This window comes from Chrysemys picta, chromosome 3 (assembly GCF_011386835.1).
Source record: "Chrysemys picta bellii isolate R12L10 chromosome 3, ASM1138683v2, whole genome shotgun sequence".
Taxonomy (NCBI): Eukaryota; Metazoa; Chordata; order Testudines; family Emydidae; genus Chrysemys; species Chrysemys picta.
This window is the reverse complement of record NC_088793.1, coordinates 77726810-77752927: the sequence shown is the minus strand read 5'-3', so window position 1 is coordinate 77752927 and position 26118 is coordinate 77726810. Positions and strand designations below refer to the sequence as shown.

Below are 26118 nucleotides of genomic sequence, written 5' to 3'. Positions count from 1 at the left end.
GCAAGAAGAAAAGTGGTTTGAACTACTTATCAACATCATACATAATAGGAACCAAGCCCCTGGAGCCGGAGTGCTCCTTTCCTGCGGGCTTCTGCTGAGTGAGCTCAACAGGGAGACCTTGCATCTTGCAGTCGAGGTGGTCAGCGGTGACTGCGAGGCGGTGGGTCTCTCCCGCTGCTCAGCGCCAGCGCCAGCACCAGCCCTAGGACTCAGGTGCGGGGCTGGACAGCACAGGCTGGGAGCCGCAGCGAAACATCCTTTCCCGAGCACACCGTCACCAAGGCCCGGCCCCAGGACAGACATAGCGCTGCTCCCGCAGCAGCAGCCTCCGCGCTAGACAGAGCAGTCCCCGCCGGCGGCTGGGTGTGTCTCGCCCGTGGCAACTTGCCTTTCCCAGCGCCCGCTCATTAAGGACGCCAGGAGCCGGGAGGTCAGAGGGCGAACGCTGCAGACCCAGCCCGGCACAAGGGTAAAGGGGTGTGTGTCCGGAACGCGGTGGCGTCACCCTGCCTCTCAGCCAGTGGGAGACCGACCTTTGGGAGACCGGGACCAATAGGAGGCGAGGTGGGCCTATGAGTGGCACTCAGGGAGGGCTAGGCTGAGGCAGGGAGAGAAATGAAGTTGTGCTAAAAGCCTTTTAGCTATAAAGAAGTTATTAGGCATTTCTCAGCCTCAAATTAGGGCTTCTTCGTTAATATCAGCTTCATACCCATTACGGGAGAGGGAGTCTGAAACCACATAAAGGGGATGGGAAGGAAGCAGTATCTGTCTATCCATCCGTGCGAGAAGCAATGAGAGAAGCCAACTTTCCCTCTGCTGATATTAATGGTTTCAATTAAAGAGTTGGGCTCCTCACCCTGAGAGAGCTTTTTGCAGACTGCCGGGTGCAGGGACTGAAGGTAGGTAAAAGAAGATCAGCCTCACAGACCAGTGGCAATGTTACCTGTACACGGGAGAAATGATTCGTGTCTGTATAATTTTGTTTTGCTTCCCCCTTCTGTGATTGCTTTTTGGCTAGTTCTGTCTGTGCGCCGGGTCTAGTTGGACACTGTGCCGCTCTTTGTTTAATATGCTGTTGTTACCTCAATCCCATGGCAGGACGGGGCGGTAGCATGCGTCCAGAGAATCTAAACATGTAACTTTCATTCAAAGGTTAGAGGGTGGATTTAGAAATCAGACTCCGGCTCACACAACGATGAATTGAGAGAACACACGGAAAAAGTACAAATGCGTTGGGATTTGAACTGTTTGCACGTTTCAATGGACGTAGTAATGTATTAGGGGCTTCTGTTCTGCAGTCCGGGCACTAGCATTTAAAGAGGAAGAAGGAAACAATCTAGTTTAGTTTGCAATGGAAAGAGCGCAGAATTTCCCTATTCTTTAAATAAAAACCTGTAACTTCATTTTGGTCATAAAATGTTTGTCTGTGCAGCCGAAAAGTGGGTGGAGAATATACGAACATTTATTTTTTCTACCCATTCTCAGCCGCTACTCACCCAGAGATGCAAAAATACACTTTCCATTGTGAGCCTAGTTGAGAAAATGGTGCAACTCGTAAGAGGCTGTTTCTTGATTATTTATTTAAGATTTAATAACATGGTTACCTGTGGCATTGTGTAACAGATCTCTCATCCCAGGAATGCTGTTGTCTTCACAGTGGCACGAAGGAAGTAACCTGTACCTGTTACCCACTGAAGGAGCCGAAGGCCAATCATTTCGGGCATCGGATTGACAGCAGGGAAAAAAAGAGAGGATTATGTCTCTTTTTCGAGAAGCTATGTTTGCAGCATTGAGTAGAAGAAAAGGACAGAATACCTTGATTTGGTTGCTGTGTGGTGCAGGCATTTAGCTCTCTCCGCAGTTACTGGGATTCTCTGAGCTGCATTGGACCTTTTCCTATCCATTTGCATTGTTAATGTTATTTTTAAGTGAATATATTTTTTTTAAATTATCACTCCTGGTCTTGAATCTTTTTTATACCATTTAAAGATTTAGAAGAATAACCCTCTGCGTTCAAAAAACAATGTTTGATGCTTCTGGAAGATGAATTGTAATTGAAAGTTTCTCCCCTCTTTGGATGAATCTGGGGAGCTCAAGTTGTAAGAAGGAAGGGGGAAAAAAACACAATGAAAGAGAAGTCCAAAAATGCTGCCCGGACTAGACGGGAGAAAGAAAACAGTGAATTTTATGAACTGGCTAAATTACTGCCTTTGCCCTCAGCTATCACCTCTCAGCTGGATAAAGCCTCAATAATCAGACTCACCACCAGCTATTTAAAAATGAGGGTGGTTTTTCCTGAAGGTAGGTGACTTTACTGAAAATGAATATTTGCCTCCATTATAATTCCAGTCCAGATGATAGTTTACTCTTATGTAAATTTCATCTGGCAGTGTATAATTCCTGAAGGAAGGTGTCCTGTGTTGTCCCTTTTCTCTGCCGTAAATACTTTCACTTCACTTCAGTACATATGGGACATGTTTGGTTGGGGACCAACAGTGCTTTTGTCAACACTTCAAGATACTGAGCTCAGCTGCGTATTCTACTAAAACAAACATGACTTTTTCTTTTCTACTATGTAAGATCTGCATCCCTTGCGAAGCACGTGTATAACAAAAAAGGGCAATCCACCCATATTTATAGCTATATGAAGGGGAGTTAATATATGGGTAAATATTTACATAAGTCTATGCTAAGTCTTAAAGCCTTAGTTCAAGAACTGAGCCACAGTTTACAGGTACAACGCTATACAAATAAATAACAAATCCAAATAAACCTTGATTGCATTATGAATGTGGTGTCTCCTGGTCTGAAAGTCATTAGGACGGTTGGGTGATGTTAAATGGTCTCTGAAATATTTAATAATAGTTCTACACTCAGAAGAATTGAAAATCCCTGTAACCCTATGAAAATGGGGTCCAAGTTTGGGCCTGATCCTATTCCCATTGAAGTCAATGGCAAACTTTAGGTTGATATCAGTGGAAGAAGGATCAGTCTAGTCTGTTTAGTAAATCAGGGTTCGGAGTTCTTATATACTTTAAAAAGTCTTGCCGTTAACCAAATCTAGGGATTGAAAGTTAATGTTTAAAATGTCTAGATCCGCTGCCAAGCAAAACAAACACCAGGAAAAGTTAAGAGGGACTATTCATCGCTAAAGAGGGACTACACAAAGTTCGCTTGTATCTTGAATCTATTTCTTTTAATGTGAGGGAAAAATTAGTGAAAAAGCCTGCACGAATATTTTATGTAGATTCACCTGAATGGAGTATCCTGTATGTGGAAGAGAAAACTATGAAACGGGAAATTCTTCCAATCGAATTAATAACATGACTCACATATACAGCTTGAACAGCTCCCAGGATATTGTATTTTACAAAGGAAGACTGGCTATTTGATCGAATCTGTTTCTATCAGGAGATGGGAAAAGTAGGGCAATAGATTAGTCTTCGCATTTTTAAAAGTCTGATTGAAAATCGAAGTCAGTTCGTTATTAAATTATACTTTTAGTGTAAGTATGTGAGGGGTGATATCTATATTTGGATACGGGAAGATTTTTTTTCTGTCAGATTGTTTAAAACTGCTTTTTTTAAAGAAAAAAAAACCTCTTGACAGTAACTTCTAATCTATTGCATGTTGAAGTAATTTCCTTAAGCAATAAAATCCATCTCCTAATAACTTGAAACCAAGCGAGGAGATGAATCAAAGCTGTAGCACCTGAAAGGTAACAAAATAAATGAAACTGCACATTCCTATTGTGGCTGTGATTTGCCGGCTTGAATATCATTAGACTAGGCTGCCTTCTGTTTAAAAAGAGATCGAGTTGTCCTTTATACTGTCAACGCGCACTTTATAAAAATAAAGCTATTGCAAACTCTGATGGCCGTGATGTTCCTAAAAGGATTATTAGCAATGATTTGTCAACTCCTGCAGTCTCAGTAGGCTACCTTTCTGCGTGATTTCGAGCAGGTCTCGTCAATTATTGGTGCCTCTGTAGCGGGTTGTTTGATCAGAAGAAGCATATGGTGTTTCTTGTAGGCTGTGAGTAATCATGGGAAGAGAAGAATAGCTGATCCCAGTCCCTCAGTGCCAAAGCAGAATGTTTGAATGCACTAGGGAATTGTGTGGCAAAGTGCACCATAGCCAGAGCTGCTGCTGTCCAAAACATATGCCAATTTGTGCAGAGAGACCAGGGAGGAGGCTAAATGGGATTTTTAACGCAGCAAACCCCTCAGAGTCTAATTAAAGGCAAACTGAAAGTTAAAATAATAATAAGGAAGCAGGGACCGAAGCTCTTTCCAGTGTAGTTCTCAAAGAGCGCGGATATTGTGTGGGAGAGGGACAGAAACGAGCACACGCCCGTTGTGAGGGCTTGATTTTGTAGACAGAGCCACACGGCATATATTCCTCTCTCTCTATTTGCCCCTCTGTCTGTGTAGGGCAGGCGCAAAACCACCGAAACAGCAGCACAAACGCGGCGTTGTATTAGCGGTGCTTGTTTCTGCAGCCAGCGCCACGCAGAATATATTCTCCCTCCTGCGTATTTTCTACTGATTCCTTGTGAGTGAGCAAGAATGGCAGGCACGCAGTCCCACACACGCACTGTTGCGCTGAACGCTGCTTGTTTCTGGCGAGATGAATACGGAATAGAGTCTGCTCCTACCTCCAACTCTACGTGTCTGCGTGTGTTTATGCAGGTGTAGAAGCGGGGCCCCGACTTCGGGTACATCGTTCATTTCCCAATTTATTGATGACCTCGAAACTCACCGGCCCTTGAGCAGAGCGAAGCCACTGTTGAGTTCTGCCAGGCCATCAGTAAGGAGTGGTGGGTCCACCCTTTCCAGTCTGAGACAGGCTCAGTCTAAGCTCGGATCGGAGCTGAGGGACAGTTTTAGGGCAGTTTTGGGGGAAATCTAGGGGTCGGTCTCGCCAGCAGAGGCAAGAGTGTGAAATTAACGATGGGATGTGGATAGGAGGCAAAGAAATTATGTACCAGTAGCAAAGGGGTTACTGAAGGAGGTGGCAGGGTACAGAGAGGGGGTATATTTAAAGGTGGGAACCTTCTCATTATATTTCCCCCGGAAGGGAAATGATACAAACTTTTGGGAGCGAGACAGACTACTGACGAAAGCCTACGGATAAGAGGCTCAAGAAGATAGAGAAATAACGTGTCACCTCAAGGCTTTCTACCACAAACCTATTATTTAAATGTCTGGTTGGAATAACTTTACCTGTATCTAACTAACAGTTCTTGTGCAACTACTAAAACAACTGCCCTCTTAAAATAATGAATTCAAATCTATCTGGGCCGTGATTATATGTGAACGGATTAAAATGATTATATGTAGAAAGATATAGATACTATCTGCTCAGGCACAGAGCTGTGCATAGACAGAAAAATAATGTGCGAACATCTTTCTGTGTATAATTCCTTTTGAACAGCTTTTATATAATCAGCATGCAGATACATTTCGGATTCATTATTTTAACAGAGAAATTGTTTTACGATTAAAATAAAGAGTGGGTGGATGGATAAGCATAGCGTTATCATGGTGCAGTTTCCTATGCTTATTTGAAATATAGGAATAATTGTATATTGAATACAACTCAAATTTCTAATGTAAGAAAGAAAGCGAACATTAAATTACAGTAAGCAAAGATTTTAGATGAATTGTATCATTATCCTCCTTGGTTCATGTTTAAGATACAATTGAATTCTTCAATACCAATAAAAAAGCTTGGTTAAAATACTTAACATTTCCCGTTTTCCCATTCACAAGTCTGCTGTAAATTAAACCTCTCAAGGGGGAACTCTATTATAGTTGAAAACAGCGGCTTGGTCAGCTTGCATCCTTTTGGTCCATGGAGTTAAACCTCCATGGAGAAGACAAACAGGAGCTTCCAGTGGCCAGCTAACTTTTGGAAGGCCTGCAGTTCTGGTAAATCACTAAGGGGCCGTACCGTGCCATCAATTTTTAAGCACAACTCCATGTTGTGAATTCAGTAGGGAGTTCTGCTTTTAAAAACAAACCGACGACAAGATATGGCCCTGAAATCGCGATTTACCATTAAAGAGTTGAAACGCCGAGTCTAATACAGCTTTAGAAAATTGTAAGGAGCAAACATCCCCCGTGTAGCAAATAGCTCAAAAAATTTCCGTGATTTTTTTTTCAGGTATATGCAGCCGTGTGTGTGTGTGTGTGTGTGTGTGTGTGTGTGTAAAAATATATTTTTTTTCGTAGAAAGAGAACTAGTAGTTTAACATATTTTGATAAGTCCATGCTATTGTCTCGTTGCGAAAATAGTTTAGGAAAACGATCATGAAAATTGTTTGTAGGTAGTCCACACAGAAAGGCGCTTAAATTCACAGACTCAAGCAAAGGGCACTGTTTAAATAAACCTTTACAGAATAATCATGGCTAGCATTTCAATACTGAAATCTTTAATCTTATTTTATTTTAGGGGCTAAACGACTAACCGAAAAAAAAATCCGTTTCCCACGTGGATAGGTGATTTAATGCTGTTTTTCTTACTGCTAGGGGAAATGATTGAGCATTAGGTTTCAATGTTTATTTTCTTACAGAAGTTTTTCTCATTTAAAAGCCTTTAAGCTTCAGTTTACTCTCCAGGCTGCCTCTCTGTGTTTAATTCTAGTTTTGAGTGGATTTAAAATGTGAAGTGCAGAACTAAACTTCTTGCATAACAGTTGCAAAAGCAGATTTGTGTGCCAGAAAGCACATATCAGATCAATGGTGAAATATTTTCTTCAGCAACACCCCCTCTCTTTTGCTAATAAAAATTGGTTTAAAAAAAAAACTCGGCGGATGCTTTTCAGCATTCATATGAAATAGCGATTTGGTACAATCGTTGTCAGGATAGCTACCTGTGAACAAAATAACGTTGATTTGGATTATTTGAGAATACCGATCTGCATCAAATTCCAAAATTGTGGCTGCCGTTTTAGTTTGGCATTGCAGATCGTGGCTTACATTGTAAAGTGTCATTACATTGGTGTGTGTGTGTGTGTGTGTGTGTGTGTGTGTGTGTGTGTGTGTGTGTGTGTAGCAAAATGCTGGTATTTTGTTGTGTAGTGAATCAGCGCAGGCAGCATTTCTCTGTTGTTCCCCTAGCATTGATGCTTATGTAGGGACTATTTCTTTAGGGAATAAATACGGATATTAACTAAATCTTTGTTTCAAATGAACGCATTTGGTTTATCGGGCTAATAATTTTTTAGAAAGCTTTGTTAATGGCATCCGCAGACACTTCGAAATGAGCAGCAATTTTTTGTAAAAGCTTTTTCATTTCATCTGGACCCTCCAAGGAAGAATTGATGCTTATTCGCAGTCTCAAATGTCTGGGATTTTAGTTATCGTTGACTAGTGCCTGTAGGATTAACTAAGAAATCATCTATGTCAGGGCTACGCTAGGAGGTAGCAAAACAGGCCCTGGATAGTAAACCAATTAAACGGTTAATAAACTCAGGTTGATTCCTGCATGCAACACCCTGTGCCTTTTTTGTTTTGCAGTGAGTAGGGCGGGTGGGGTTTTACCTTTGAGAGTGGGAGAAATGACCCTCTGGTTAGCTGGTCTTCCCCCAAAGAAACCACAGTAAGAGAGAAGAAAGTAGCCCTGCTGGTGCGGGGCGATGAGGAAGCACGAAAGGTGCTGCTTTAGGAGCTGCATACGGACTCTGGGGTGAAATGCCTGTGCACTTATAAAGCTTTATGAGGGGCTTCACCTGGCCGGCTGCATGGAGGCAACATATGGGGAAGGGAAGGTGCTGCTGCTTACATGGGTGGGCCACGCACTTTGCTCCGGCAAACTGCGCTGCGCCCTGGGCTTCCGGGCCCCTAGCGCAGCCTTCTTCCTGTGCGCACACAGCCTTTCGCACCCATTTGTAGGGTCCCGCTGCAAAGACGCTGAGACTCCGGATGCCAAACAGCGGGCAATTGGGAATTCCCTCGAGCTTGAGCTTCACTTGTCATGGCTGCCTGTGTCATTTCATTTCCCTGGATATGTGAGTGAGTGTGCTGCCCGTCAGGTTTGCAGAGGAAAACAAATCCGAAGCAAGAACATTAGGTGCCCAAAGAGAACAGCACAAATCGAATTCAGGTGTGCTGTGCTCTCCTCCCTATTAAAATGTTCGTTTAATTACATCATATCACTTTGTTGGGCCTGATTTGCAGTCCTCCCCCAAGCAAAAAATACCTATTGAGGTCCCTTCCGGTCCTACACTTCTATGAAAAAAGCATTCCTTTTGAGGTCAGTGGGCGAGTCCACTGAATGTATTTATTTATTTTACCAGAGTAAGGACCACAGGCTAGATGGATCCTATTCTGTAGTCTTTATTTAGGCAAAACTCCCTATTAACTCCATGAGACATTTGCCAGGGTAGGCGGTGCCGGATCTGGTCGAGGGTTGAAGGCTAGATAGATATATTTTATTCAGTGTAAGTACAGAAAATCAGAATCAAGACCTGCCTGAGGCAAATGCGCCTACTGATTTCAAGAAAAGTTTTGCCTGAATAAAGATGGCAGAATCGGAGCACACTGCTATAAAATAATTTCAGTATTTCTATTCGAGTTGTATGTTTGGTCCTATTTTAAATAGGTTTAACATATCGCTGGTTTATTTATATGGCTGTAGACCCCCACATCTAACTAAATATATATTTAGTGCACATTTTTTTATGAGGAGGGTTGTGCTGGCATTGCTTAATTTTGTACTCAGCATTACAGACTTCCAGAGCGCAGCCTGGAAATGCATTCCCCACCAAAGGCCAAACACTCTTACAAAGTTTAGTGTAAACGAGGATAAAGGGCATAGCAAAACGGTGCCTAATTTTTCAGATAGTGACCAGCACCACTCCTCCGAAAACAAAACTCCTTCAGGCGTCTGAGAATGGGAACTTCAAAACGGAAGCATTCACAACCCCTAGTCACCCCTTAACCATTGTTTTTACTGTCTGAGAGTGATTTCCAAACGGGAGCGAAAAGTTGTTTGTTTGTTTTCTCTCCGCTGAATCCGGATTGTATGACCCATAGTTTATTGGGGAAATAATCATTTCAAAAGCCAGCAAGTGAAAACAAAACCGATAAGGGCTTGCATCTCCAGCCAACCCCTCTTCACTACTCCCAAACAAAGGAAGGGGAAGAAGGTAGCGAGTGTTTCAGAGCTGCAGATGCACACAGAGAGCTTCCTGGCCTAGCAGATCTGCCAGTGCTAAAGAGGTGGCTGTGCCTTTTGGAATCACATTCTTCCTACCCCTCTCCCCGTTTGTTTAATTAATTTTATTTTTCCTAGATCAAATTAGAAACTATTGGAAGGGATATCTTCTTCCATTCCTTTGCCACCGTTGGATGGCAAATAAGCGCCCGGGTATTGCAGCCAAAATGCTATTGGGCAGAAACTACACTGTATGTATCAGCCCAGTTTTGCCCCTCGTTGCTAGCATTAAGGACTGAATCAATCGAATGGAGGGGGTGGATATGGTTAGATCAAAGCTGTTGGTTCTTAAAGCGTTGGGGAGGGAAGTGTCCGTGTGAACTCCAGTGGTCTGGGGGTGTATGGGTGGAAATGAAACATTTTAAAGCCCAGAAAGGTCCCTTGTGATTCAGCTGATGTGGCTAATACACTGACACCAGAAAAGGCAAAGAAACGTTTTTCGTGGCCTTTAATTTGTGAACGTTAAATGCATTTCCACAGAGAAGTTATTAAAATAAAGAATGAGTCAGCGTCCTCAGTCCCAAACATGGTAGCGTCCTATGATATATTCCTGCAAAGCGCTGAAACTGGTTTAATAGCCGAAGCAACATTCCAGGTTGGCTAGAACGCCTTCTTCTCTCTCCTAAAGATGGGCAATTCCTTGTAGCCTAAATTGTTTATCTTCTTATAAGAAATAACCTCGAGTGGAGGAGGCTGTTATGTAGGGGCTATAACCTATATTTTGTCAAGAGTAGAAAATTCATTCCGAAGGAAAAGCTCGATCAATTTATTTTTGCTGCTTGCAATAACACAGCTGGATGATGCCTTGAGCCCACGCTAGACTGTGGCTCATCATTCATTCGCCAAGAACTGGCCTAAATGGTGCCTGTGGGATTAGGTCAATTTTAGTGGATCTACTTCGCCTCATTTGGTTACTAATTGGTTTCTTGTTTTATAAATCGAAATCTCATTTTCAGGAAATTACAAAGCCCATGCAGCCAGTCCATTGAGGTAATCCGTGGGTCAGGGGGTATTTTAATACAATGCATCAGGTATAAAGCAACAGTAAAACTTCGCCTAGATTTTCAAATGAAATGTGAGCCAGCTAGCGCTTTAGATCCATAATAGATACATCCCTTCTAAGGCTACTTATGTAAATATGATAAACCAGACTTTGATGGAGGTGGGGGGCTCGGGGAGGAAAGCAAATTTTATCTACTAAGGTTAATGTGGCATATCTTGGAAATCTTCCAAAATAGATTATGTTTTGCTTTGTTTTCGGCCACTTTAGCTGGGAAAATCCTTTGCCTAAAAGCGCTTTAGTTATCCTTCCCCTCACAAAGCTGCTTGTTTCTATTCCAAACCTATTATTCTGTTCCCCTCTCCAAATTACAAGAGAATCTTTAGATCTTGTTTCCAGTGTAATCCTGAAGCAAAAAGGAAGCTGATTTCCTTGTTTTGTTTTAAATAGACAATCAAAGGATTTGTAGAATTTTCTGCGGTAGGTCAAGTGCAAGAAATCACAGTTTACCCCCCTCGCTAAAAGAAAATTGGGTGTTAAAACGAATAGACAGACAGATAAAAAAAAGTTACATCAATGAAGAGTTTTTTCTGCACAACCCTTTAAAAACAGAATTTTAAAGGACATCAGGATAGCAATGGGCTGGGGTGGTCGGAAGGATTGGCAATGAATAAAAATAGTCTCTAACTTGAAAGCACTGAAACACCTGGAAAATACAAAGAGCTGTCTCATATTGTGGGGTTTCGAAAAGCCGGTTCTGGTAGACAAGTGAAAACATTTAATTATAAAACATTAACTTAGACACAGCTAAACAGCGAAAGGTTTCCACCTGACACATAAAAAAAGGAGTGCAATGCTCCGTGAAAAAAAGTTAACCTGTAATGTAGATGGGCTATTCATTAACCCGCAAGGGTAGGGCTATTTTCCCTTTTAGGAGCAGCATAATTAGACCCGTTAACTCGGATTAATAAACAACTTAGAACCTAGGCAAGGAATTCAGCCGCTGTATTAAATACAGAAATCCGTCTTCCTGATACTCCGGGTAGGACATTTTATGCAAAGTGGTGCTTTTTTCTCACTTTAATGGGCTTTATTGTTAAGCACAACCAAACCAAACCTCCGAAACGTGTACTTAATCAAAATTTCATAGGGGAATTTTCGGTCTTTCTCTGGAAACGATGCAACCTTTGCAGGATAATGTTAGTACTTGTTAATTTCAAGAGGAAATGTGGTGCCTGTTAATTTGACCACGCGCTTTCCACGGTGTATATGCTTTCCAGTATCTTCCCCGCCACCGTCTCATGAATGAAATCGTTTACTACTGCGTTTGGGTAGTAAAAAGGGTTAGAAGTCAGTGCGTCTGTGGCTCGCTTGCTGTCTAACGGGGAGATGGGATGATTGCTTTCGGGGGCAGCACAATTGTCAATTATTATAGAAGCGCGTAAGGTGCAGACTTCTCCCATAACCCTTTACCCCGGGGCTCTGGAAAGTCACTGGGAACCTGCTATTGAGCAGAAGGAACTAATCCCAGGGACCCTGCTGCCGGCCGGCATTTGGCGAGATGAAGGATCAGGGGATAGAGGCAGAGGTATATGTATTGGGGGGCGGGGGAAAGGCAGTCTATTGAGGCCCCTGGCCGAGGGAGAATTGAGGAGAGGAGGGGTATTACCCCGTTTGCAGGGGAGGAGAGAAAAGCGTAGAGGCAGAAAGGAGAAGAGAGATGCTGGCATGGGGAAGAGGGGAGGGATGTAAACAGAAGAGGAAGAAGTGGAGATTTAAGGAGAGAGACTCTTGTGGAGAACTGAGAAGGGGGTAGGAGAGAGATGGTGAGCGAGGAGGGGCTGGCGCTGCTAAAAGCTCTGACCTATTGAAGGAGGGATGGAGAGGAGAAATGGAGGAAAGGATGGCTGAAGAGAGAGAGAGAGACAGAGAATGCACGGCCTTAGAGTGGGCGCTTCAGTGTTTGAATAGCGGTAGAGAAATCGTTAGCTTTATTTAGACGTGTAAACACCCAGGTGAGCCCGGTCAATACTGAGAGGGAGTTAACTGCTCCACATCGCCTCCATTCCCATCCCTTGTTTGTTTGCATCTGAATAAACGAAAAACAAGCCGCGAGGAGTTTGTAAAGGGCTAATTCTGTGGGAGGCTGTCCCTGCTTGGACCCCGTGTTCGCCTCATGGCGGTTTGCTCTGCGCAGCCATCAATCACTTTTTTTTATTCACTGCTAAGCTTTGTTTAATGGTGTAAGCATAAAAGGTTTTAATCGCTAAATTGAAATTATTTCAGCAACAGCATTGTTAAACTGTTTATGGGTAATGCCTTTTAACTCCGGCACAGTCCGTTCCATCCGGCTCCTTTCCCTAGCCTTTTGCATATAGGAAAACAAGCACACATTGAAACATTAGCAACGTCCGGGGAGATTCCTTGTTGAATCCAACTAGACGGAGTATTTGGAAGCAGATCATTCACAGTGAAGAGAGTTCATTCCTTCAATGGGAGAGAGAGGGCCTTGTATGTCGTGGGGAAGAGGGTTTGATTGGGAAGAGAGGAGCTGGTACCTTGGTTAGTGAGTGACTCCGACCGCTTCGGAAGTACATTTATGCACTGTCTGGTGCTGTCGCGACACTGCAGCTATGGAAAGAAGTCGAGAAAGGTAGTTTACTTTTAGTGGCATACGTTAAAGTGGAAATAAATTTTAATAAAATGCAGGGACCCGATCTTGCATCCCTGGAGCACCCAAAAGCTCCTATTGAAGTCGATAGATAGATGAGGAATGAAGGATCGGGGCCTTATTCGGGATTTACACCATATCGCTGATCAAATCAGAAAGTTATCTTGATGGCCAGGGTTACATTTTAAAGCCAACCCAATATATAGCCTGGTCTACATATTCAGCTTGTTAATTTCTTGGGAGGTTGTGCGCAAACAATACAAAACATTCGTTTCTGGAAGAGTCGGCAAACACACGAAATAAAATACTCACATACCTGAGTTATCCTTCTCTAATCGAATAATACTGGATAACAGCAATGCTGTATTTCATTGGCTTTATAACACTTAAATCGTTCTGAACTGTATTCAAGTCCTGTTAACCGCATCATTCTGTTGAAATTAAATATTTCTTTTTGGGTCTCATTTTGATACCTCGCGATGTTGTTCTGTAATTTTTCAATGAGGTCAGAAGCAAAGATATTGTACTACCTTTTCTTCCGGGAAGCTACTTTCTTAGGGTGACCAGATAGCAAGTGTGAAAAATCGGAACAGGGGGTGGGGAGTAATAGGAGCCCGTATAAAAAAAAGCCCCAAATATCGGGACTGTCCCTATACAATCAGGACATCTGGTCACCCTATACTTTCTAGAAGCCATTGACCAGGTTGAATAGCGTTTTATCTGGAGCCGGTTCCCTGGCTTAGTTGAGTTCACTCAGTTCTTATTAATGAATTTTACTGGTAATTCCAACATAGATATCCCCTCCCCAAACAGGAATTAGATTTTAAAATACTCAATAAGGGAATTATTTCCGCTTATTCAACTACTAGAAAACGTTTTAAAGTGTTTGGTTTTCTTTGTTTTAGTTTCAAATAAACCATCCCTGACTGGCCAATGAGAATTTGTATCTTGTCGTCTCACTTTAATTTTTGTGTGTCTTAAATAAACAGGACTTGGCGAAGCCTGGGGCCATACTAGTCGAACCAGCCCTTTGGATAATGTTGGACGGGAGCTGGGATCCCATCTTTTGCAGGTACTGGCCTGGAAACGCGAGCCATTTGGTATTAATGATTAAAGAGATCGTACCATATTCTGAGCTTTTAATTATTCCCTTGTCTAATCTTTAACTGTTCACGTGCTTCACAAAAGGAGAGTCCAGAATTGTGAACAGTGTGGTGGAATTTATCTGTCACGATCCTTTGCCTCTATCACGGTACAATGGGCTGCGCAGCGCCTTTCAACTTGCTGGAGGCCATTCTATGTGTCCGAAGGAGAAAGTGGTAGCTTGATTTGGTCCCTAATCTCAACAGCCTTGTCAGTCAGCAGGGTGAAAAGATTTGTGAGTGTAGTTGTCTTGTTCTGAGAAATCTGCTGAGCACAAACACGTGTCTTTAAAGTGGTGCAAGGTGATAAGAAAAGTGGGAGAAACCGTAGAGAGGATTCAGGGGGCTATTTTGAGGAGTACATTTTATATGTACAGGTGCCGCAAACGGTTAGAAAGCCTTGATCCCATGGTAGTTAGAATAAACATTGATTAATTAAAGACACAGAAAACATTAATTCAGCTATGACACAATTGAAAACTCACTGTTGCCTAAAGGATTAACAAAGGAATATTAGTGATTACAATCCTAGCTATTCAGGCATTTGGTACTGTGGGGTCTTGCAGCATTTTATACCCGCCTCTAATAAACAGAGGCCTGTTCTTCTCTCAGTGCACACAAATAACGCTTATTAAATCTATCTATCTATCTATCTATCTATCTATCTATCTATCTATCTATCTATCTATCTATCTATTTAATCTTAACAAGCCTTTTACATAGTTCTGTCCGTTTCAAACGTTATTTACATTGTGGAGAGTTTTAGATCGTTCCTTGCTCGCTGTAATCTCTTAAGCAAATATGTAAGAGTTAAAATCTCTACTGAAATCGTAGATGGGGGATGGAAGTGTTCAGTATTTCTCCAGTGGGAACGGTCAGCAAAGCCCAGGCTGGGAGCTTCTGTTCTTGCTGCTTTGGAGTCTTAGGTTGATTCATTGTCACATTTTATTACAGAGCCATTTCAAACAGGTCCCCTGTTTTGAGGTGCGTTATGTTCATATCCTGGCCCCGTTACGCGGATCTATTGAAATGATGTTCCAGCTTCCTCCCACCCTCCAACTCTTTTAGTAATGAAAGCCAGGCTGGAATCCCCGATCTGCTAAATCAATCCCAGGCACACGTAGTTCACAGATATGTGGTGTCTTCTTTTCCTTGTAGACGTTGGATGGCTTCATATTTGTTGTGGCTCCAGACGGCAAGATCATGTACATTTCAGAGACGGCCTCCGTTCATCTGGGTTTATCACAGGTAAGTGGACAGGTTGCCCACTAACGGCTTATACGTGCGTGTGACAGGGCATAATTCCCCTATCTATATCCCTGTATTTTCCAGAGGAGATGTACAGCTGCCTCTAAGCGATTTGCTTAAACCGGAGCTAGTGTGAATGGCAACCCAGACAAAGCCAGGACACTGTAATTGTCTGTGTGTTTATAGAGCTGTACCACTGGAGCAGATGGCCGCACATCTAGCACCAGCTACATACGCACGCTATGTCAATGGCGAGAAAGATGAAATCCTCCTCTTTCTTCACAGGTAGAGCTGACCGGAAATAGCATTTACGAATACATCCACCCTGCTGATCACGATGAGATGACCGCGGTGCTCACAGCTCACCAGCCCTACCACTCTCACTTCGTGCAGGGTAAAGTACATTCTCTCTCCCGGCTTGGCCTCAGCGCCTGTGCGGATGTGGGTTCTGCATTGGAAGCGAAGCCATCAGGTGCCACCAGGCCCCGCTGCCCTTTTCTCACTGATGCCTCTGCCTTTTCCCCTAGAGTATGAGATCGAGCGCTCCTTTTTCCTAAGGATGAAGTGCGTCTTGGCTAAGAGGAATGCGGGGCTGACCTGCGGGGGCTACAAGGTGCGTGGACAGGAGTCACCAGAGGTTCCTGCTCAGAAGGATGGGAAGTGCATGTTAGAGAATGTCTGTGCTTGGCTAGGCCGCTGGGTCTTGCGGTGTGAAAGCAGGGGACTAGCAGTCAGAATGAGACCTCAGCCCATTTGAGCGATTTCAGCGGGCAGGACTTTTCTAAAGTGTGGGTTTCGTGTTCAGGCCCAGAGTTTCTCTTCGGGTTGCAGATACATGAACACACACCACAAAGCCAAACTCAGCCAAATCCCCCAAGTTTTGCCAGAATTTGTAGTAGAAACCAAGCAAAACCCACTGAAGTTCCCGTGAAACTGTGAGCTGATCCATTGCAAACCTTTGGGCGAACTTGGATGGACTTTTAAAAAAGTTTGTAAAGGCTCTTCAAATTAGGTGAAGTTCTCCTAGTCTAAGGTCCTGTCAGGTATCTCCTCCGAGTCTTAGTTTTATGTACCTCTGTTCAGGACTCCTGGGTTCTATGTCTCACAAACATTTTATGTGACGTTTGCCTCTCAGCATCTCTCTTTGCATCAGCCGACTCTTCCGTAAAATGGGGAAGAATAATGATTGTGAGACTAAATTCATTAATACACATACATCGCTCTGAGTTCCTGCAGGAAAAAGGCATTATAATAAAGTATTATTATAACATCAAAATATATATACTATGTATATGTGTGAAATGTGTATAAATCTATATCCACATACATATACCATACACATATGGTGTCTAATACATATCTATGTAACGAACACCTTACACATATTTATTTACGTATATACACGCACCTAATCTACACTCACATACATCTTGTGTGGGTGAAATTACAAATATCAGTTGTGAACAACCTGGCACCACTTCGTCTTTCTGACTGTTGCAATGTTTAGAGGAATAATAAAAGCATAGCTAGGCCTTGATCCCAATCCCACTTGAATCCCTGGAACAGCCCCCACTGACTTCGATGGGTCTGGATCAGGTCCTGATTGCTGAATTGTTCTATAGGGAAAAGAATCTCTCTCTGTCCAGGACCATGGTAACAGGCAAATTCCTATGACACTGCGCTGCTCTCCAGTAGGCTGTATATTTTGGGTGCTGGCCACCTTTAAGGTGCCCACCCGTGTAGTATGTGTGTTTTCAAGCGCGAGCGATTTCCGTGGTGTACGCAGGGCGTGAAGTGTCCCTGTCTTGTGTCTGGCAGGTCATTCATTGCAGCGGCTACCTGAAGATCCGCCAGTACAGCCTGGACATGTCCCCCTTCGATGGCTGCTACCAGAACGTTGGCTTGGTCGCTGTTGGCCACTCGCTACCTCCCAGCGCAGTGACAGAAATCAAGCTGCACAGCAATATGTTCATGTTCCGGGCCAGCCTGGACATGAAGCTCATCTTCTTAGATTCCAGGTAGCCGGTTTGCTTTTTAAACTCAGACTCCGGCCCCGCTCTTTCCTGTCCGGCTTCGCTCTCTGCCCGGTCACTTATTGGTGAATGCTTCTGGCTCTCTCTTCCACAGGGTGGCTGAGCTGACGGGTTACGAGCCGCAGGACCTGATAGAGAAGACCCTTTACCACCACGTCCATGGCTGTGACACTTTCCACTTGCGCTGCGCTCACCATTTGTGTAAGGAGTCCTGTTTGCTAAAGCACAAGGGAGTAACCGCCCCCCCCCCCGTCCCCAGGACAGCTCCTCTGAGGCCTGATGTTAGCCTTCTCCCTCTAAACCCGGACTTATTTGATTTACACCTAGGACGAAATCGGGGGTGGGAGAGGGTGGGGAGTGGACAAGGAGCAGTTGCATTGCGTCTCTAATTCACCGATGCTTTCCCTCAGCAACCCGTTATGAGGAAAGAACTAAAGCGATCAAATCTCAGACATTTCAGTTGGGAATCTTTTCCCGGCTCCAAAAGGGCCTGCCAGTAAAATCCAGACTCCCTTTCTCCAGCCTCGCAATGCCACACGAATCTTATGTACACATTTCTTTGGAACAGTCATATTCCGAGTCGTAGATCCGATTTTTATTTCAATATCACGCTGACATTAATACACGGGGGGAGGTGAATGAATGAAAAAGATATTCGTTTCCTGTAAGTTTTCTTCCCATTTATAGAAAATGTAACGGGCACAAGTAGACGCAAAACCCATTTTAAATATTCTTTATCAGAAAAAAAATATCCCCCCCCCAGTAGTGGACTGTGCATTATTATTTATTATTGTGAAACAGTTAGTGGCATGTAGTTTCCTTTGCACTCTGTGAACATTGTTTTTTTGTTAATGTGCTGACATGAATTGGTTACCCCGGAGACACATAAGTGATGGGATCAGTTGTTGTTTGGAAATTTCCGGACATGAATTTATCTGCACTAAGCCCGCACCTCTGATGTCAGTGGGAGCTTTCTCATTAACTTCAGTGGGCGCGGGATCGTTGTCACCAAGACACACACACACACACAACGTTCGGATCTGTATTTTTGCCTTTACTAAAGCACCCGTTTGCCCTGAGCCAGCTTCCTTGAGAAGTAGCTGTAGCCCTTTATCTGAGCTCCCGCTAACAAAAGCAACTTGGGCTTCCCCAGTGAGTGGTAACCCTTCTCGGGGCGGGGGCATGCAAGGAGCAGCAGTACTCCACTGAGGTCCTTTTCTTTCCTTTCATTCTTTTGTATCTTCCGCAGTGCTCGTGAAAGGGCAGGTGACCACCAAATACTACCGCTTCCTGGCCAAGCACGGCGGCTGGGTGTGGGTGCAGAGTTATGCCACCATCGTGCACAATAGCAGATCCTCGCGGCCACACTGCATAGTCAGCGTCAACTACGTCCTCACGTAAGTGAGCCCAGGGGCTGCTCTAAACTATGCGGAGCGAGGCGCGCCAGACGGGAAAGGCCTTGTGGAATCGCATGGATAAAAAGGGGCCCTGCCCCACCACAGCGAAGCGCGTTGCTTGGAACAGACCTAGCTCCACAATCTCTCCCTTCCTCTTAGCCTAGGTCTGCTAAATCCGCTCACTGCTGCAACTGACCAGGGCAGACACACCTGGCTGGCTGGGAAACCCAGGGAGCACTTTCATCTCGATGAAAGGTTCCCGTCTGACTTTTCTTTTTTCCCTCTTTCGCTAGGGAAAAGATTTAGAGGTTTGTCGCCCACATATTCGGCTCCCTCTCGCTCTCTTTTTACAGTTTAAATGTACCCAGCTTTAAATAAAATTTAATGCAGCGTCAGAAAAAAAAGGGTTGAATGTACGGAGTTATTTATACTTAACAAACAGGACATCTGTTTTTCTTTTCAAAAATCTGGGGTTTGAAGTTCTTAATATCATCCAGAGTCTCTATCAAAGCTCTGAGATTTCTTTTTTGTTCCGAGAGAGTGAGCCTTATATTGAACCACAAAGAAAGTTTAAGTGACCAGAAGGTTCTCAGTTTAACCTATCCCACCTCCCCCAAGGCAAAAAGTTTCAGAGTTAATGCTGAAAATCTTCGCTGTACTTCTTAATTCATCCCATTATACAAGGGTATTGCAGGAGTATCAGACCTGTATGATACCTGCTGCATAAACTGCAATACCTAGGTCCAATGGGTGAGTTATAATTACCTCCGGCAGGTTGGCTGGACTTATTTATTATGATAATAGTAATATTATTTTTATAGAAATAGTGATTGCTGCGGGCAGAAGTGATATGTCATTCGGATCATGTGACCTGTTTGTTTTGGCAGTGAAGAAAACATGATTACTGTAAGTGTAGTATACCTGCACATGTACATACTTATAGTCCAACACTGATTTTTTTCATTCTCCACTCAAATGTAACTATTGAAAATTGATAAGCTAAAGTTTCCTCCCCCCAGAATGGATGAACGTTCTGCAGACATTTATAGTCTTAAAGCAGAATTATCTTACTTTTTTGGGTTTAATGTACACATAGGCAATTTATTGTTTTGGCAGTTAATGTTTTAAGGCAGACATAAAAATGAAGTTGTTTATTTGGTAACAGTGACTATGGTCTTTCAAATGGTACTCTTCTAAGGAGCGTCCACTTAATTGGATGAGGGAGGCTCCTTTATAAATAAGAGTGCCAGTATTACAGAGTTAAATCTATGATCATTAGCAATTGTACTCGACAATAAAAGTATGTATTCTCTGCTTGATTCAATATGGAGACTTCCGTGCTCATGGAGGAATAACATACATTCGGTTTGGGTGAGCTTTCCTGTGTATGGAGAAAACCCTGGTTTTCCTCTGTAGATGGACTCCTAGGCTCACAGCTGGTAGTTCGGAAAATCCTAATCGCCTTAAAAAACAACAACAACAAAAAAGCAAAGTAGGAATAAACAGCAGTGGCAAGACTGAAGAAGGAGGGAATTGACACATCACACACATTACAGCCTTTCCATACATTTACATCTCTACACTCCCAAAGCGTAAGTCCCATTAATGCCTATACTTCACAAATGTTAGACTTCTCACCTAAACACCAGGTGAGAGGCCCAAATGTATTTCACAGATTAAAACACTTGTAAAACATGAATGTTGAGCAACCAAGAAATCTGTCTGTGTATTGTAACCATTTTTCAAAGAAAAAGAAAATAACATACTAAGGTGCTTTGTATGTCAGAGGCTTCACAAGTACTAGGCTTGTTTTCCTGTGGGGGCCAGTGGTTAGCAGTCATATTTTATCCAGAGCACAGACCTACCTTAAGTGACCTGCATAGAAATGAAACCTCCCACTGGATAATTAATTTCTGCTTTTGGTCATTTTGAAAAAGTCTGTTTTGTTTGCTTGGGAATAACTGGATAGCCTTTTCCTATTGATTGTCACTTGTTCGCTCTGCGTAACAACTATTCCAGTGTGTAACGGAAACAGGACAGCGATTGTGAAGGAAAGCATTTAATCACCAGAATAGTTACTTGCTTTACTGGGCAAGAGAGGAAAAAAGAGGCTGTAAAAATGGTGTAAATCACATTGGGACCAATCTTGCAGTCCTTTCTCAGGCAAAATTCCCAATGATTTAATGGGCATACTGCCTGCGTAAGAACAGCAAGATTGGACCTACTGTTAAATCCATATGCCATTCCAGTATCTTTAGCTGTATGCAAATGCTTTGATCACTAATAATGTGCCTAAGGCGGTGGGTAATATACCATTGAGTGGTTCAGGGTCTGTTTTTTACAATGAACAGGTTGCAGTTTGTTTGCTGTGGACATCCTACATCTGGTTGCAAAGGGCTGATTTACATTGTTTTAGCCAATTAAGTGGATTTGTATTGATTCTCCATGGTAGCAGTGAATCTGAGCATAGATGTGTTCTGTATGTTCCTTCTTTCTGAGGTGATAGAGTGATAAGTGAGTTCTGTTCAAATACACATCTTTAAATACAGCGGCACAGGGAGAACACCCAACAGTGGTTCAAGCAGGCCTTGAAGCAGAGGCTTAAAATATTCCCAAACTGTCAGATGTTGGAGAACACTAGGGCGTCGATCTTGCTCCTTTTGAAGTCAATGGAAAAACTCCAGTTGTCTTCAATGGAAGTAGATCGGGCCTCCTGAGTACAGTGTGTGTGTGTTATGAAAATAGACGGTGATCCCATTTCTTTAGTTTCAATTAATGTTTCGGTATTTTTTATGAGGTGGTGTCTTCCTTTTTACTCAATATAAAATATGTATTTTAAGTACATTTCTATTTTGATATATTTTCAGCCAGCCTGCCATTTATTGGAAAATTATTTATTAAAAATCCTCAGATGTTTCCCCTAAAACAGTGGATTATGTAGTAACTTTACGATGTATCGAGCTATTTAAGAATCTCCTTTTGCTCTTTAATTAATTGTCTCAAGTGCAGAAATAGAAAGAAAAACCAGCTTATGTCAAAGACAGATGGTAAATGCTGTGATGTCTATTACTGGCTACTACAACTGCCATGTGCTGTAGAAGGCTGAAATTCGCAATGCAAAGACACTATGACTACATTAAAACCTTGTTTTGGTATGTCTAGGTCCCTGAGGTTCAATCAAGTCTGACCATCTCTTCATTAGTGCTCTGTCGAACAAGAAATCATGTAATATTTTTCTGCAGTAAAGTTACCACAATAATAATAACCACAACAGATTCCCAAGACACGCGCATCATTTATTGTCCTTTTTAGTCTACTGATAGCCTGCAGTTTGGAAGCTAAGTGATAAGAACAGACAATATTCTGTTTCATAGTACTTTGCAGGTAGATAAGTGGATGGCTTTTTAGAAATGCGATATAGCCAACCTCAGAAACAGCAGATAACACTGTGACTATCAGACAGAAGTGGATGAAAGCTATTGTAGAAGAAAGTTCACATTTAGAAGAGTCAGGGGGATTTGCTGAACTTATCTTATGTAGAATTCAGTTAGTTGTCTTTATTAGCTATTCATAGTTACTCCTGCCTGTTAGCGTTTAATCACTCAAAATGTGGAACACGGACTGAAAATATAGGGGGGAAAGAGAAACTTGGGACACCAGACTCCCATTGACTTCAATGGACTTTGGATCTGATCCGTATTATAGATCTTGTTTTCAGGAAATCAGAATAAAGGTTCTTCTGTTGCTCTTAAAGTATTCAATTATTAATATTATTTATTCTAATATAAATTCTGTAGCTACTAAAGTTCCATAAGGATGGCACTGGATTAGTCCACTAAAATAAGAACAGCTGTGACGTATGTGTGTATGGTGTGGGTTCTTTTCATGCTTTTGTTATACAGCATTTGATATATGGAAAATCACTTGTACAGATGCAGTTCTTGGCAGAGACACACTGAATAATGGTATAAAATCAGTTAGGAGAGATCTGCTTAGAGGCGAAATAGGAACGTTTCTTGACTTGTTCCTTGCAAATAAATTGGTGTACATTTAACTCAAAAATATAATGAGAAATGCAAACCAATTGATTTTGTGGCTCGAAATAATAACACACCATAGTTAGGACTACAGAGTGATATGTTAATTTCAAGTGTAGAGGTTACTTTGGAAATATTGTAGCTGCTCTTTCTCACTACATTTTGATAAAAAGTAATCAAAGAGGGATCGCAGCTTTACAGAAAGGTATTTCACACTATTTTGCCTTTACGCTTTGAATAATACTTTATGCCTGGAATGGACCAACTGGTTTCAATGGGAATGTTGAGTGAGTAAGGTACTACTATTGAACATGAGTAAAAGTATTACAGTCTGGCCCTAATGTTTTTAGACTAAGAGTCATTGATCCGCACAAGTGTTATCCTTGTGAAAACCAGAGCAGTGTCAAAATCAAGCAGTGTAATAAAAGGCAGAACAAATATAGACAATTTGTATCACTAACTGGTACTTGCTGTGGCTGAATACCTAAGGTCGTGTACAAATGAGAGAAAAAGAAAGATAGAGGTAGGGATCAGGGGTTCTCAAACTTAATTGCACCGTGACCCCTTTTGACAACAAAAATTACTTCACGACCCCAGGAGTGGGGACGGAAGCCTGAGTCTGCCCAAGCCACCACTGCCCCGGGTTCGGGGGGGGGGGCGCAAAGCCTGAACCCCACCGCTCTAGGTGTGTGTGTGGGGGGGTGGCGGCAAAGCTGAAACTCCAAGGGCTTCAGCCCCAGGCAGGGGGCCTGCCACTTGAGCCCTGTCGCCCAGAGCTGAAGCCCTCGGGCTTTGGCTTCAGCCCTGGGCAGGGGGGGCTCGGGCTTCAGCCCTGGGCCCCAGCAAGTCTAAGCCAGCCCTGGTGATCCCATTCAAAAGGGGTCGCGACCCACTTTGGGATCCCGACCTACAGTTTGAGAACCGCTGATGGAGATGATAAAAAACTGTTTGCTCCATTTAAAAAAAAAATCCAAAATTGCTATGGTCCATAAATCTCTAGCTTTGAAAAAGTGCATTCTAGGATTAAGAACAACTGCTTTTAATAAGTGTAAATACAGAACTATTTGCAAAGGATACTATTATCAGGACTATTTAAACAAGATTTATTTTTAATGACTGTCTCAAAAATAAAAATAGGGCCCTTGAGGTTTATTTTAAAATATACAGATTTACTGTTCTTTTGTATTTCAATTGACATAAGTAAGATCTGATGTAGAAATATTTGTTTCTTATTTGTTCTATGTACATAGTTTTCATATTATTATCAGCTGTGCATGTTTAGCTTAAAGACAATTCAAGTATGTTTCAATTAATATAGACTGCAACTGCTGAAGTTTTAGTTTTATATTTAAATTGAAACAATCCCTTTTAAAACAAATGGGTAATTTAAAGTGAAGATCTTTTAGCTTTTTGAGCAGCAAATATTATAATAATTTATCCCTAGAGAATGTTGGAGAGCTTTTGCTGTATATGTTTAATTTTTTCTTTATAATTTAAAATAGCAGCTGTAACACTAACATATACAGATCAATTGGATTAGATGCTTAATTGCACATAATCTCTGTTATGATAATACAGTACATAAAAGTCCCAGTTGCCATCTTCAAATTATCTTGTATTATGTAACAGGATGATTAGAGCCACAAATTGAAGTATGCAATTTGTATAAAAGATAATTGCAAAAATAACATATAAACAAAAAAAAATAGTTCATGATAGATTAAATAAAGTTTAGGGTAAATTAACTGTTAATTGCATCTATAAAACATGCCTTTTAACTTTAGTGCTTAGTACATTTTATAGTCTTCTGTCTTATCAGATTTTTAAAAATTAACTACATAATCAAATATGTTATCACTTTGCATGATGGATGAAATTCATGAAATCCATAAAAAACCAGAATAAGTGGGCTTTAAGTGTTAGTGACCCTGGGGGCAGACAGCTTCCCGTTGCCTTTACTTTAGCCTCTTCCTATATGGGATTTCCCATCAGTTGGATTTACATTACTACAGCCCCAGTGGTTCCTCACCATCCTGCTTCAATGTTCCCATCTCTACTAGAGTATTAGAAGCTGGTGCAATGTCCATCTCCCCACCATACTGTGTATATATATTCCCTATAACATGGTGTACTCCCTATATCAAGCAAGTGTCCATATGAAAGAGTATATGGCATAGGGAATATACAAATACTTTTAAAATATTGTTTAAAATTTTCTGGGAATTTCAGTGTTTATTACAAAAACAAAAAAGGATGAAAATTTGTGCAAAAATTAATTTCGCGGTTTAGGTAAATATAGGGGTTAACACTGGGGAATGGGAAGACAGGAAAAAAACAACAGATAATGAAGAGATTGAAAGTAAAAGCAATTTAATGCTGTAGTTTATTTCATGAATTGTGTATTAACTGTATGTACACATGCACATGCACCTACATGTGTGTATATCTTCAGTATTTTCAGTTAAAAAAATAAGTAAAAGCTGAAAATGGAGGGCCTTAGGAATACAATAGTAATGTTAATTACTTGCAGATAACAGGCTTAACTCCTTCATTTACACATATGAGCTATTTTATTTATGAGTAATACCACTGAGTTATGGAACTACTGATGTGAGTAAGGCTAGGTCTACACTGGGGGGGGGATCGATTTAAGATATGCAAATTCAGCTACGCAAATAGCGTAGCTGAATTCGACCTATCTGATTCGACTTACCCTGCTGTGAAGATGGCGGCAAATCGACTGCTGCGGCTCCCCCGTTGATGGCGCTTACTCCTCCTGACAAGGTGGGAGTATGCGCATCGATTCGGGGATCGATTTATCCGTCTACATAAGACGTGATAAATTGATCCCCGAGAGATCTATTTCTACCCGCCGATCTGGGCGGGTAGTGTAGACTAGCCCTAAGTGTTGGCAGACCAGGCTCACAGTTATATAGATTTAACTGTGGCCACTGTATTTGCCCCCCAAATATTTAAAACAGTAAGCTGAGCATAAAAATTGTTGCTTTACCTAACTATTCCTTAGTAGGAATGGCGCAAACCTGTTCTCCAATAAAGCCATTGGAAGTTTTGCTATTCTCACATTCCCTGCCCATTTTATTTACTCGTATTATTTGATAGATATAAAAAGACCCCATTGTCATTCAACTGATGATTTGATTAGAAGTGTAAAGAAATCACGTAACTGGATACTGGTCTTTACTCAACCACAGCAGTTTGCAGGTACATACTGCAGACGAAAAAATAAAAATATTAAATTTAATAAGAGTACTGTTGAGCTACTCTCTTCAGTATTTCGTTTGTCCACCATTAGCTTCGTGCTACTTCAGTTCTTTGTGCATGCAGGTTTTCTTAGCTACTGTTTTCTT

The 26118-nt window shown here is 42.0% G+C and overlaps 1 protein-coding gene across 3 annotated transcripts in view; it reads left to right on the top strand.

The window, feature by feature from the left end:
* Window positions 1–581: 581 nt before the first annotated feature.
* The window catches only part of SIM1 (SIM bHLH transcription factor 1), a 59797-nt gene continuing 34260 nt past the window's right edge, over window positions 582–26118 (top strand). The window contains exons 1-9 of one of the 3 annotated variants that reach the window (XM_005287714.4): window positions 582–899; window positions 1658–2301; window positions 13883–13965; window positions 15194–15283; window positions 15569–15677; window positions 15811–15896; window positions 17102–17301; window positions 17411–17517; window positions 18566–18713. In XM_005287714.4, coding sequence (XP_005287771.1) covers window positions 2127–2301; window positions 13883–13965; window positions 15194–15283; window positions 15569–15677; window positions 15811–15896; window positions 17102–17301; window positions 17411–17517; window positions 18566–18713 — 998 coding nt within the window. In that variant the 5' untranslated portion in view covers window positions 582–899; window positions 1658–2126. Of the gene's footprint in view, window positions 900–1623; window positions 2302–12689; window positions 12876–13882; window positions 13966–15193; window positions 15284–15568; window positions 15678–15810; window positions 15897–17101; window positions 17302–17410; window positions 17518–18565; window positions 18714–26118 lie in introns of those variants that run through there. The other 2 variants (XM_024102483.3, XM_042857645.2) reach the window with 2 other exon arrangements.